General features: G+C 43.3%; 1 protein-coding gene across 2 annotated transcripts; it reads left to right on the forward strand.

Moving 5' to 3' along the window:
• The first annotated feature begins 498 nt into the window (after positions 1-498).
• Positions 499-13,590, forward strand: NMS (neuromedin S). Of its 2 annotated transcripts, XM_032255281.1 has the most exons (10): positions 499-665; positions 2,871-2,926; positions 3,550-3,600; positions 7,419-7,442; positions 7,535-7,588; positions 9,535-9,609; positions 10,706-10,741; positions 11,326-11,367; positions 12,470-12,504; positions 13,423-13,590. In XM_032255281.1, exons 1-10 carry the CDS (start codon positions 527-529, stop codon positions 13,433-13,435), a joined length of 525 nt encoding a protein of 174 aa, XP_032111172.1. In that variant the 5' UTR covers positions 499-526; the 3' UTR covers positions 13,436-13,590. The 2 variants fall into 2 exon arrangements, 1 of the variants encoding a protein (XP_032111172.1); XR_004261836.1 differs by lacking the exons at positions 499-665; positions 2,871-2,926; positions 3,550-3,600; ... (1 more) ...; positions 7,535-7,588; positions 9,535-9,609 and having other exon boundaries at positions 10,712-12,518.
• Positions 13,591-13,806: the final 216 nt, after the last annotated feature.

A 13,806-nucleotide genomic window follows, 5' to 3' on the forward strand; every position in this document is an offset into this window, starting at 1 on the left:
AGACTAATTTCCAGCCATGATTTAAAAAACAAACAAACAGAGCCTCAATTGAGCTTCAGATTTTAAAAATATTCTACCCAAGATTCCAAATTTTGTCCTTCTTAGATGCACCGGTACTACGCAACATCCTTTGTTAATGGTAGAAAATAAATAGCTTCGTAGGAAACAAGACTTTATCATGCAATAATTTACAGTTTTGTGTCCATTTTTTTATTAAATAGAGACAAAGCTATTCTTGAGTCAGAAATGTTTCCCAGATCATTATAGAATAACAGTCATGACTCTCCACCTTTTATTTTCATTGCTGGGTTGTAAAAGATGACTCTCCACAATGCCTACTCCAGAAGGATATTATTCTACAAATAAGGGCCCAGCATGACATTTATGAAAAAGCCGGGGTCCTCCTGTGCAAAGCTGATTGGTGATCAGCCAATGGGCTCCGGGACGCTGCAAATAAAGGCACTTCCTTCGCTAGGCTGATCAGATGCAGGACAGAGGGTTGTCTCTGCCTGTGGACCTGGGGGAAATGCGCAACTCCAGTCCTAGCAGTACACGTCTGTGGCCAGCAAGGAGAAGCCAGACTCTAACAATGAAACATCTTCGTCCCCACTTCCTTCTCATCTTGGTCATCTACTGCTTCTGCATGCTACCGATTCCCTCCTCAGGTAAGGGGAGCTTCATCAGGCCACATCTGGCCTGAACTCTGAGGGTGACTGAGACAGACCTTGATCACCCAGGGCAGTTCTGGAGGGAGTCAAGCTTTATTTTCCTCCACCAGCCCTCATTTCTGCCTTCTTGATTTCTGGCTGCAATTTGTTTCTAACCTTTAGGAGAGGATGGACAGAGCGAGATGCTATAGCCTTTTACCAAAGGAGATTTTTCCCTGTGGGACTGTCTTTAAGCTGTTCCTGCCCCAGGGATGTCCTGAACATGTCGCTAAAACTGAAGGGGAGGCACCTCTTGCTATGAGTTAGGGGAAGATCCCACTTCTTAGCCATTTCTCTTCTCTGGATTCTGAAGAGACGAGGACAGAGCTTACAGTCCCAGAGACTGGGAATTGATGGTCAGTTCGAGATGGGCGGGAAAGGAGGGCACACTGGGGAAAGGAATCTTTTCAAAGTCTTTCTGGTGGCTTTTAGAGAGGCCGAATTCCAGAGTGCAGTGGAAGCCCGGACCTCCCGGGGCCGGGGAGCTGTCCCAGGTGCTGACCGGGCGCGGGCGTCGCCTCACCAACCATGAAAACTAGCTTGGAGTGAGGGTCAATGTTGGGAATCCGTTACCACCATCTTCATAGGATGCAGGGAAGTGTGCGGTGGCAGAACAACTACAGTTGGAAACACAGACTATTTCAAAATTTTAGATTTTTTTCATTATAATTTTGACTTGGGGGTAGAAAATCTTCGGAAATATATTGATAGAGAAAACATATTTCAAACAGTATGTTTGATTTGTCATGTTCTACAATGTAATCACAAAACTGGGCCTTGCAAAAGACCGTGAAGATCATCTAATTTAACCTCTCACGGGATGCAGGGATCCCTTCTGTAGCTTCCCTGGGGAAGATCTTAGAGATTCCATTTAACTGCTTTCAGTGACCCTAACTCACTCCCAGCCTAGGACAGCCAGCTGCTTCCTCTTTGCTCCTATAGAGTCCTGTTTATATTACACTTTTGTAAATCTGTTATTACCTTATATTTATCTTTCTATATGTTTATACTTACCTCCCTCTTTTTTCCTATTTGACTTTATGTTTCTTGAGGGTCTTTACCTTTTGTTAACACAGAATCTCTCCATAAGTCTTTATAGGACTGGTTTGCATTACTTTGCATCATTGAATGATTCCAATCATCAAAAACTTCTTTACACTAAGCTTAAGTGTGATCACATGTAACTTTCTAACCATCAGACTTTGTTCTGTTATTTGGGGGAAACACAAGACTAATATCTCTTACTTATTGCAGTTTTCAAAATGGTTGAAAGCAGTTAAAACTATGCTCAGTGACCTTACCTGGTATCTTATCATTTCAAGTCAGAGTATTACCTTTTAAAGTTTAGGCATTGTTATTTGAATATAAGATAACATTGCCTTCACTTTATCTTGGCTCAGAGAGAACACAGGCAGCAAATTACAACTCAGTTTTGTTTTGTCTTGTTTTAAAATATAAACTGCTCTTGAGCCATACATTCCCTGTTCCACACTTTAAAAATCTAGGTTCCAGGTTTTATATTTATCCATCTAATTTCATCCTGTTAGTTTTGACCTATCCAATTGATTCTTTCAGCTGCACTATAGCTATCCCACCAAGTGTTCTATCGCAAGCAAATGAAGAGGAGTTCACTGAAGTTAGACAAAAGGTTGACAGGGTCCAGCTGCATGCCAGCAACCTTTCTCATAACCCATCCCTTAGAGGGTCTGTAGCAGCAGAGAGATGGATATTTATGTGTCTTCAAAGTTCGAAGTTCAAAGGTGATTCTGATGTCCATCCTTTATTGACACCGTTTTCTGATATGTCATCTCGTGAATTCTATCAAAATACAAACTAAGTTGTTACCTTGACATTTTTTTCCTCCTCTTTACCAAGTTGCCAACAGTTGCACTGAACACTCATAGTAAACTAACAATCATGCTATTTTTAATTAATCTTTGTATAAATCTCAGATTTGCTAGTGGTAAGTAGAAGTGCATTTTCTTTGTATATCCTTTTAACAATATCAGATCAAATCTTACTTTCCCACTGACCTTTTTTGTATGGTTCCTTGGTGGTTTATTATTTTAATAGAATCTCTGTCTGACTTTCATGGCAAAGACTTTGAAGTAAATGCTATGACCTCTTTTCTCTAATTAATATTTTTATGATTTCTCACAATAGGATTTCCTCAACCTTTAGCTGATCCTCCAGATGGCTTGGATATTGTGCAGCTTGAGGTACCCAATTATTCAGTAATGTGAGATTTTTATTTAGTCTGGGCCTTGAATACATCATGTGTATAATGTTCACTTAAAACTATTTTGAGATCAGGTTTTTGGCTGCAGCAGAGACTCACTGTTGCCATTTTCATCATTTAAGGCATCCTGAGGGTTGTGATGAAATTCACTGCCACCATGTGAGAAGATAATGCGACATTCAGAAATAGGGCAATTTTAGAATTTAGATCTGTTATAATGTAATCCTGCTGACTGAAGAATTTATACTTATCTTTGATTCATTGTTTAAATTTCAAATGCATCATAGTTGTACATACTTTCAGGGTACATGTGATATTCTGACAGTTTCATATAGTGTGTTATAACCAAACTGGGGGAATTGGAATATCAATGGATATTAAACATTTAGCTTAAACATGTACGTTTTCTTTATGCTGGGAGCATTCAAATTATTCTCCATTAGCTATTTGGAAATATCCAATAGATTACCATTTACTGTAGTCACTGTACTGAATTAGTGAACACCAGGCCTTGTTTCTTCTATCTAATGGTATTTGATTATCATTAATCAATCTCTCTTCATCCCCTTCATCCCTTCGATTTGTGTCTTCATTTTTTTTTAGCAACTGGCATATTATCTGAGTCGGTGGGCCCCTCTTTCTCACCAATATAAGGTAAAAATATATATGAACTATATATAATAATACATCTGCAACAAACACAGCCTTTTGCTACCCACAGGAGAATGCTGTGTGCATGTGTAACTGTGCATGTATATGTGTGTATGAGAATATAATTTTGGAAAAAAATCAAGCCAATCTCTTAAATATAAATTACTATAAAATATGGGTAGTTCATGTATATTCTTAAAATTATTCTAATCATATATAATTAAGCTAATTATATGTTATGATATATTGCATATTATAAATTGATATGCCATGATATATCAGTTCTCCAAAACAATAGTTCTCATTTAAAAGACTACAGTAACTGGTTGGGTGTGGTGGCTCACACCTGTAATCCAGCACTTTGGGAGGCCAAGGTGGGTAGATCACTTGAGGCCAGGAGTTTGAGTCCAGCCTGACCAACATGGTGAAACCCTGTCTCTATTAAAAATACAAAAATTAGCTGATCATGGTGGCACATGCCTGTAATCCCAGCTACTCAGGAGGCTGAGATAGGAGAATTGCTTGAACCCAGGAGGTGGAGGTTGTAGTGAGCCAAGATTGTGCCACTGCACTCCAACATGGGTGGCAGAGCAAGACTGTCTCAAAAAATATATATAGACTTTGACTGTATTAACCACACAGAAATATTTAAATGGATACAAAGTAAGTTGATTTAATTAAAAGTACAAAAAGGTGGTCTCAGGATAGCCCATGATACCTAGGATAGCTCTACATTTTCACCCATCCCTCACCTCCCCCAACCCACAGCACACTATGCCCCAGTCACAGTGAACCTCTAACTATTCCCCAAATGTGCCAGGCCCTTGATGTCCTTACACAGTCTTCTCCTTAGTCAGAAATGCTTTTGCCTCCTTCACAGGTTGCAATTAACAGTCCAGACTCTAAAATGAAAATACCTGGTTTCAAAGTCCAGCTCTGTTTAAACTTGGTAGTTTCTTCGTTGCTCTGTGCCTCAGTTTTCTTATCTGTAGCATGGGGGTAATTGTCATCATACCCCAGAATGCTAGTGTAAGGAGTAAATGCTTCGTATTTGTGAAGTGCTTTCAACAGCATCCAGAACGTGGCAAATGACAGCACTTTAGTGCTGGTTGTTGCCATTGCCTCTTAAGACTCAAATGTCACTTTCTCAGATTTTGTGGATATATCATCCCTATTTCTTATTTTCAGTTTACCACTGTGCATACATTTGAAGGCAATTGTTAGCTATGATTTTCAGGAATAATATTTATAGCCTTGGTACCTGGAGCAGAAATTTGGGCTGAAAACTCAGAGTTCTTCATCCCTTTGTTACTTCCTCCACATGTTGCACAAAAGGGATTTCCCGCTCCCTCAGGTGAAGACGGGGGGCGTGTCCTCTGCATCAGCAGAGGCAGTGGAAGTATGGCTGTCCCATGTGCAACCTGCAGTATTAAATTGGGTTATGGTGATCCCCAAGAGCAAGGGCCCACTAGGAATTTAATTGAAAGTACAAAAAGGTGGTCTTAGGATAGCTCATGGTGCCTAGGATAGCTCTACATTTTCGCCTTGAGCCACATCTCTTCATCCCTCACCTCCCCCAACCCACAGCACACCATGCTCCAGCCACAGTGAACGTCTTACTATTCCCCAAATGAATTTCCTTCCACCGTCTCCAGTTTTCCAAGCCTATCCCATTCATTGTTTCCAACTGCCGAAGAGCCAGGTGTTGCTCAGTGAACAAAAGTGCCAATATTTTAAAGGTATGAATAGAGAAACTGGCTCTTCCTGGCCTGTTGCTTCTCTGAAATGTGACCTTTGGCATGTCTCTTCCTCTTTTGGGGCTTTGGTTCCCTCAACTGCCCAAAGTCTGGATGTCTTCCCAGGGCTCTAAGTTCACTCCTGTTCTGGTTTCCAGAACAGGTCAAGTCTGTGACTCTAGGGGACCTTTAACTCAAGGCAATTCAGAAAGCAGTCACGTTCTGCAAATAATAACATCCACAGAACTCTTCAAGTTTCTGGTCATCATGTGGGATTAGAAGAAGTTTCAATGGGAAAAAAGGGCAATAAGTTCTTGTGAATGGAGCTCTACCATTCATTCATTCAAAAGATATATTTATTGAAAGCATGCTACGTGCCAGGTGCTGGGGATGCAGTAGTAAAACAAACTGAACATCTGCTCTCATGGCGTTTGTATTCTAGTTGGGGAAATAAATAATAAACAGCATATATCAGTAAAACTTGAAATAACTTTTTCTCTAAAAAGAAAAAATTAGGCCAGGTGCAGTGGCCCATGCCTATAATCCCAGCACTTTGGAAGGCTGACGTGGGCAGATCACTTGAGGTCAGGAGTTCGAGACCAGCCTGGCCAACATGGTGAAACCCTGTCTGTACTAAATATACAAAACTTAGCCAGGCATGGTGGCACATGCCTGTAATCTCAGCTACTCGGGAGGCTGAGGCAGGAGAATTGCTTAAACCCAGGAGGTGGAGGCTGCAGTGAGCTGAGATCATGCCACTGCACTCCAGCCTGGGCAATGGAGCAAGACCCTGTCTCAAAAAAGAAAAAGTAAAGGAAGGGGCACATGAAAGGTTGAGCAGGGTGATTAGCACCAGGAAAAGCATCTTCACATTCCTCATCAATTTTTGACCAGAAAAGTAAACATAACAGTATAAAGCTGATTTACGTGGTACAAAAAACAATTATTTGCCCAATAAGTGTTCCTACACACACACACACACACACACACACACACACACACACACACACACGGTTGTGAATAGATGCTGACAAGAAGACCAGGAGCTGTAAAAATAGCAAGTACTTTCTACTGGTTAAAGAAGGTGTTTTTAAGGAAATAAGAGTGAATTTCCACAGAGCCTCTACTACTGGTAATGTTGGTGGATTATAGTGTGTGCCTATGTGTGTGTGCCCATGTTTGTGCATCCACACATATGTACATGATAGAGAGAGAGAGAGAGAGAGAGAGAGAGTGAGAGAGGATGCATAGGTGTTATTCTCTTCCACTGAAGAAATTCTCCACAAAGTTTGCAGGAAGATGTAATTGTATTCACAGCAACATAATTAGAAGTAGTATTAACAACTTTAATTTTTGTCTTGATTGAGGTTTCAGTTGATTTAAAGCTGTTTAAGCATGAGTGAGATGTGAATGAACAATACTAGTCAGATTCTCATATTTAAATGATTGTTCACAGTAATCATCTCTAGTGACTTTATAACACACGGACATGAACATTTACGCTATGGTTTTGTAAGAAGCATTTTTCCCGGCATCTCCTTGAGTCAGATAAGTGCACATGCATCCATCATCCACGCAAGTGAGGGCTGGGGTGTGTGCGCTGGCAAGGATTTAGAAATGGAAAATTGGACTTTCTGCAAGAAGAGCAAAAATTCATGTAGAAAGCTTTTGGAGAAAAATAACCTTGGTCAACATGAACTATAAAAACTGAATAGTAGGATACATTCTGCGGCAAATTAAAAACTGCAAAAGTTAGTTCATTCCACCCTTAGTCAGATGGTTATTTGCTTCTATGCATCAGAGAGTAGGTCTCCCCTCCCCACCTCCTGCAAATTAAAAAAATGAAATGAGATTAGACTTTTCAGATAATGACGTATTGCTGGCAACTTTATTTATTGTATGATCTAGCATTAACTATAATTTCATTAAATTTGCGTAATGGAGGAATTTCTTTTTAGATTGCCAATCTATCATAATATTCAGGTAAATCCAGTAAGGACCATGGTGTGCTTTATACAGAAAACGTTACCAGTTGCCTGCCCTTGTAAAATTTAACATAACTTACCCACACAATTCTCTTTTCAGGATAATCAAGATGTATACAAACGGGTGAGTACTGCCCAGCCCAGTACGAGGGCATGCGGCTTCCATGTTTAGGGAAGTGACACGCGGTACTAATGTCACTTTCTTTTCTTATTTAGTTTTTGTTTCATTACTCCAGAACTCAAGAGGCAATACATCCAGTTAAAACTGGGGTCAGTATTTTATCATAATAATCTTTCTGTAAAAGTGACTGTCCCTGGCATGTCATCCGTCCCTTCTTAATATGTGCAGACAAGTAGAAAAGCTGGGCCTGCAGACATCCTCTGGGCAGTAACTTCCCAGGGGCTTTTTCCTAAGGCTGCAGGGATTCTCTTTCTCCCTCTGGGGTGGGGGTGGTGGGTAGCTGACTGATCTGAGAAGTTAGAGAATAAATTATAGAAAAGGAAAAATAAGTAGGAAATAACTTTTTATTATGCACTTAAACAGAGGTACAGGAAGAGCCTGGGAAACAGTGTGTTCTCTTTACATTGTTTTTTCTTACCATCTGTTTTTAAATTTGTGCTTTGCACAATTTGTGCTTACCATCCCCCAGTAGTGATCCATGGATGTGCATCTTCCGTGGCTTTCACGATGTGTATGTGCAATGGGAATAGTAACCATCACCTCTAACTTTCCTCCTACAGATTTGAGTTACCCTCTGGAGAAGTTTGTGTAGTTGAATTTCTATGGGGTATGATTTGAGGAATCTTGGAGAGGCCATAGAATATATATATATATACACACACACACATATATAGTCTTGCTCTGTCACCCAGGCTGGAGTGCAGTGGCACAATCTCAGCTTACTGCAACCTCTGCCTCCCAGGTTCAAGTGATTCTCATGTCTCAGACTCCCAAGTAGCTGGGATTACAGGCATGTGCCATTATGCCTGGCTAATGTTTGTATTTTTAGTAGAGACAGAGTTTTACCATGTTGGCCAGGCTGGTCTCAAACTCCTGACCTCAGGTGATCTGCCCACCTCAGCCTCTCAAAGTGCTAGGATTATAGGCATGAGCCACCATGCCCAGCCAGATATAATTTTTAATTCAGGTAGTCTGTTACAGCAAGTAAAACTCTACCACTACATCTCCTACTTACATATTCAAGGCTCTCCAAATCTTAAGAGGATCCTTAAAGAAAGCGAATAACCCGGAAAAAAATATTTCCCCTAAGAATCAATCAGTATTATAGATGTAGGTACAGGGCTGAGGTAAGGAGGAGGATTTTTATTTTAAGGCACAGTTTCGCTTTTGTTGCCCAGGCTGGAGTGCAATGGTGTGATCTTGGCTCACTGCAACCACCACTTCCCAGGTTCAAGCCATGATCTCCTGCCTCAGCCTCCCAAGTAGCTGGGACTACAAGCACGTGCCACCACACCTGGCTAATTTTGTATTTTTAGTAAAGACAGAGTTTCACAATGTTGGCCAGGCTGGTCTCAAACTCCTGACCGCAGGTGATCCACCCACCTTGGCCTCCCAAAGTGCTGGGATTACAGGCGTAAGCCATGGTGCCCGGCCAAGGAGGGGGATATTATCAAGACCAACAAGGGTACCAAGAAAGGCGAAAGAACACTAGAAAGCAAAAGACAAACTGTCTGTGACACACATCCAGTTTTACTCTAAACCAAAGCACACAGGGAGGATTCACAAGGACTAGATGAGGGCAGGTGTGTGCACCTGGGTGTGCACGGCAGTCACAGACAAGATTAGGAAACCAGAAGTGCATGGGGAGGACTACGGGGGCTGCCCTCCACTTTTCCCTTGGATGAGGAGGGCACCCCTGGGGAGGGAGAAAGAATGCATGTGGAGCTGCTTCTAGGACAAGGCGCTCCACTGCAGGAGCACAGAATGCTGAGGTTTAATGCAGAGAAAAGTCCAATTTACCCTAAGGGAATGTTTTTAAGGGTTGTGTTGGAATTGAAATCTGTTCTCAAGGCAAGCGGCTCTTTATTGAAAACATAAAATTTCAGCCTTCTGCTCAAAACTGGATTTTATTCTGAAAATTAAACCCATTTGTAAGGGAAGTGAGTAGAAAGGAAGGCGCATAGCCCTGGGCTCTCAAAATACTCCTCTGCTGTCGATGTCCCCGTGTCTGACCCTCCGTGCCTCTCTGTTGCAGCTTCCTCCCGTGCACCCTCTAATGCACCTGGCCGCCAAGCTCGCCGACAGACGGATAAAGAGATTTCTGCAGCAAGTATGTGCTTTTATTCTTCCACCATAGTTTTATGCCACTCACAGTTCACTGAATCATGGTAAAAGCATACTGTCACCTTGGGGCTTGCTGTCATTCCCTCCTCAAATCTCAGTCTTCACCTTGGCAAGGGAGCGCTGAGTGGAACTGCTGATCCTTTAACCTTGCACGAATTCCTGGACCTCCCTGGGCCTCAGTTTCCTCCACTGAAACCCCATGAGGTGTCTTGAAGGGCCAGGGGAGAGACTCCATGGCCCAGCCTGGTTTCATCTCCCTCCTCTTCTGCTCCTTTCATCCCTAGGTTGTGTCTTTGTTTTGTACTTTTTTTTCCACTTTCCCTGTCCCTTTCTCCTGATGTGAAACTTGCCCTGGTGATGTCTTCTGCTTTTCATTGTCCTACCTGCCCGTTGTCCATTTCCCAGAGCTTTCTTCTGTAGTTTTTCTTTTTTAATTTAAAAATTACTAGCTGAATCTGTTCAATGGTAATCAAAGTTTTGTTGCATGGTAGCAAAAATAAATAAATAAATAAATAGTGAGAGATAAAATTTATTTTGAACACCCTGCCCAGGTAGGGTGACCAGCTCATCCTGGTTTGTCCAGGACTTTCTTAGTTTTAGCTCTGAAAATCCCGAGGCCCCTAGTGTCTGGAAAACTGGTTGCCCATCCTGGGGACCAGTAGCAGTTTGTCTGATCCCCTGCTAACCGTAAGCCTCCATGTACAGTCTTATTCCATTCTTATACCAGATTCACAGGCAATGAACAAGCTGAAGAAGCCGAAATGGCTAATCCTTGAAAAGTTGCTTGAGCTTTGCAATATGCCCATTTCAAAGTTGGGGCTGTTAGAAGGAGCAAGCAAACTGAACATACCTGGACACAGATGGTAAGCCAACCAAGACGACAAACTTGCCTTTTTGAGCAAGAGCTTGCTTGAGAAGATCACGGCAGTGATCCCACCATTCGCCATGCTCTCCACCTCCTCTTATGTACCAGACTTCTGATTACCTTCGAAGGAAGCCAGGGAGGGCAGGGTCACCACAAGACAACTGGAAGGTCATGATGTGGTTTGCGCTGAATTAACCTGTGCCTCATTTTCTTGCAGGGTTCGGCGACTGCTGCGGTGGACTTCACCAAGAAGGTACACAAGAGCCTTGGAGACTGCAACCCCTAAAGAAAGCCCGACCCAAGAAGGGTGGGGAAGTCCTTGGAGCCATCCACCCTGGAGTTCCTCCAGACCACTTCTGGGTATAGCTGGTCTCAAAAGGACCCTGAGAATCTTTTGTGGCTGAGCAATTAAGTTCGGGTTTCCCTGGGGCAGACAGGAACCATAGGACAATGCCTCTGGCTGTTCAGATTTCACCTCCAGCCCCACAGATGAGTCACCTGGAGCCAGCTGCTCCTGTGGCCTTGCTTTCTCTAGCTAAGGAGCCTGCCGCTGTACAGACTCCAATAGAGGTACTGCCAGAGCACAAACCCCAAAGAACAGTGGTTCTCAAATGTGGCCATGCATCAGTCATCTGGGTAAAATTCAGATTGCTTGGCCCCACCCCAAAGATTCAGCTGGTGTGGATTGGGGCAGAGAGTTTGTATTTCTTACAAGTTCCCAGAGGCTGTTGGTACCACTGGCCTGGGACCACCCTTTTTGAAAGCTGTCCCTGTCCTATTTTTGAAGAACTTGTAATGCAACATGGTTGCATAATGGCTTATGTTTTTATGTTGCAGGATCATGCTGCCACCTGGGGACGACCCTTTTTCGTTTTCAGGGTATAGCATGTTTTCTCACCTTTGCTTTCTAACCTCGATTCACTGCAGCCATCCCAGTCATGGAGTGACTGCAAAGAGCAAAGCCAGGACCCCTTGGTGAACTGGTGGATAATTGTGGGGACTCTCTCACCCTTCACTGGATATCACTCCAAGTCAAAGTCTCCTCCTACAAGCTTGTAAAGGCAAGGGTCCAACAGGAGAGAGGCTGAGAGCACCAGAGTAGGCGTAAGGGAGTTCCGTTGACAGACAGACACAGGGTACACCAGAATCTGAGCCCATGTTTTAGAGCATTAGGGTCCAAGATTCGTGGCCCCAAAAACACATGGCAGGAGGAGCTTAGGCACCATGCTCTCCTACTTCCTGGGTGACAGAGATTCTTGCAAAGGTCACAGAGTCAAAAGAGTTATCTTTTAGATTTTGATCGGCCGTTCACTAGCTGTGCTTCACTCTTGAGATTCTTAGTATTTGCATAGAAGAATGAGCAACTCAGACTAGATCCATGCCCCCAGAAACTGCATTATGTGAATCACTGGTGCTAAAAGGTACTCTGCAAAAGTCAGATGAGACTGGAAAAACTGCAGCCAACATTCACAAAGACTCACAGTACACACTGGCCCATCACAGGCTCAAGAAGTCCTGCAGAACACAGCCTGTGTCTCTTGGCTTGATCATTTGTTTCCCAAACATATGGACCATGGAGCTGCTTCCCACCCCTCTCTCACTCCCATGGGTCTGTATGACCTACTTGTTTCCTGGAAAGTGCTTTGAGAAACTCCATAACGTCTCCAGACTGGGCAGTCCTATGCTGCATGGTTTGTGGAACCTCCTACCATGTAAGCAAAGGCTAAAGGGTGGGGGTGATGGGTAAGTGACAGTGTTGGGGTCCTAGGAGCAGCAAGGCTCCTGAAGCACTGTCCCAGAGAACCGACAGGCTAGTACTAGCACAGGGCAAGAGTTTCCCAGGTGAGTCCCCATGGAGGGGAGTGAAATCCCAGTTAGAAGAATGAGGCCTTAGGGTTCAGGAGAGAGAAGAGCTAAATCAAGATACAGGCTGCAGAAAGTTTTGTCTCACTATCTGTAAGTTGCTCCTTTCTTTTTCCAGCCCAGGAATGGAAGAAACATTGAAGATGAGGCCCAGTAGGTAGTCCAAGGTCAGCTTTATCACAGTTTTTCCCTTCCAAGCATATCTTGTGTGTCTGACTGGAGGGAGTGAGAGGCAGCCACAGAGGGACCATTGGTCAAGAAAGGAGGATGCTGCATAACCCTCAGGGACTCTGCCCCTTCCCTTTTTCTACTCATAGGACCACAGAGACCCCCACCACAACCTAGTAGATGTAGGCTATCTGAGCAATATTGCAGCCTTCACTTCCGTGCCTAGCTCTTTGAAGGTATGTGGTCTCCGGCTGTCACTGTGATGGGAATGCAGGCTCATTGCAGCCCAGCTGGGCCCTCTGTGACTTCTCACCTGGCCCGCTCTGATAAGGAAACACCACCCTTGCATGCTTGGGTGGTGCACCAAGGAGTCCTAGAAGCTACCAGGCTCCCTACAGTGGGATCATTTCTAAGTATGGCCAGGCAAGGCTGTTTCTTCCATCCAATTTTGCTCTGAGATCCAGAGTTTTAATCTGGAGAGATTCTGTGGCCTTCAGGCCTGTGGAAGAGGAATTGAATGCTCAAGGGCAGTTCCAGGCCTCCTCTGTCTCTCATGAGGATGTGGTCCCAAGGACATGAGGCTGTTGTCCTGTGGATGCTGTTAGCAGGGTCCCAGAAGTCCAAGGTGTCTGAGAAAGCTGTCCCACTGCTGGGAAATGGCACTACCCAGCAAACACAAGGTGAAGATGTTCCCTGAGGCCATAGTGCTTACACCAATCTAATGGCCTAATTAGATACAGCAAAAACAAATCTTACGAATACTGATTGTGGGGAAAGCAACCCAGGCACTTATGACAAACTGAAGTCTAATTGTGCAATATGTTACATAATAACCTGCCCCTGAGCTTTGTCTTGACTTGGAGAATGATGACCTGAGTGGTGCATTTCTCTTTTATTTTTTAGGATTCAACGGTGAAAGCAAGCTGGATCTGATGAGGCTGTCCAGGGATTATGTTGAACAAAAATCAAACTTCTTTCCACAAACATTTAAAGATATTTCTCTTGCTCTGTATTCACTAGATATTTAGCTTTATAAAAATAAAGTATCATTGTGTGATATTGTGAAATAGATATTTGGTCTTTGTCCATATTTCTTGACATACAAGTTCTGAAATTCTTTTTTTTTTTTTTTTTTTTTGAGACAGAGTTTCACTCATGTTACCCAGGCTGGAGTGCAATGGCACGATCTCGGCTCACCGCAACCTCCACCTCCTGGGTTCAGGCAATTCTCCTGCCTCAGCCTCCCGAGTAGCTGGGATTACAGGCACGCGCCAACATGCCCAGCTA

Source organism: Sapajus apella, unplaced genomic scaffold, assembly GCF_009761245.1.
Source record: "Sapajus apella isolate SASKATOON/1434 unplaced genomic scaffold, GSC_monkey_1.0 scaffold89, whole genome shotgun sequence".
Classification (NCBI taxonomy): Eukaryota; Metazoa; Chordata; class Mammalia; order Primates; family Cebidae; genus Sapajus; species Sapajus apella.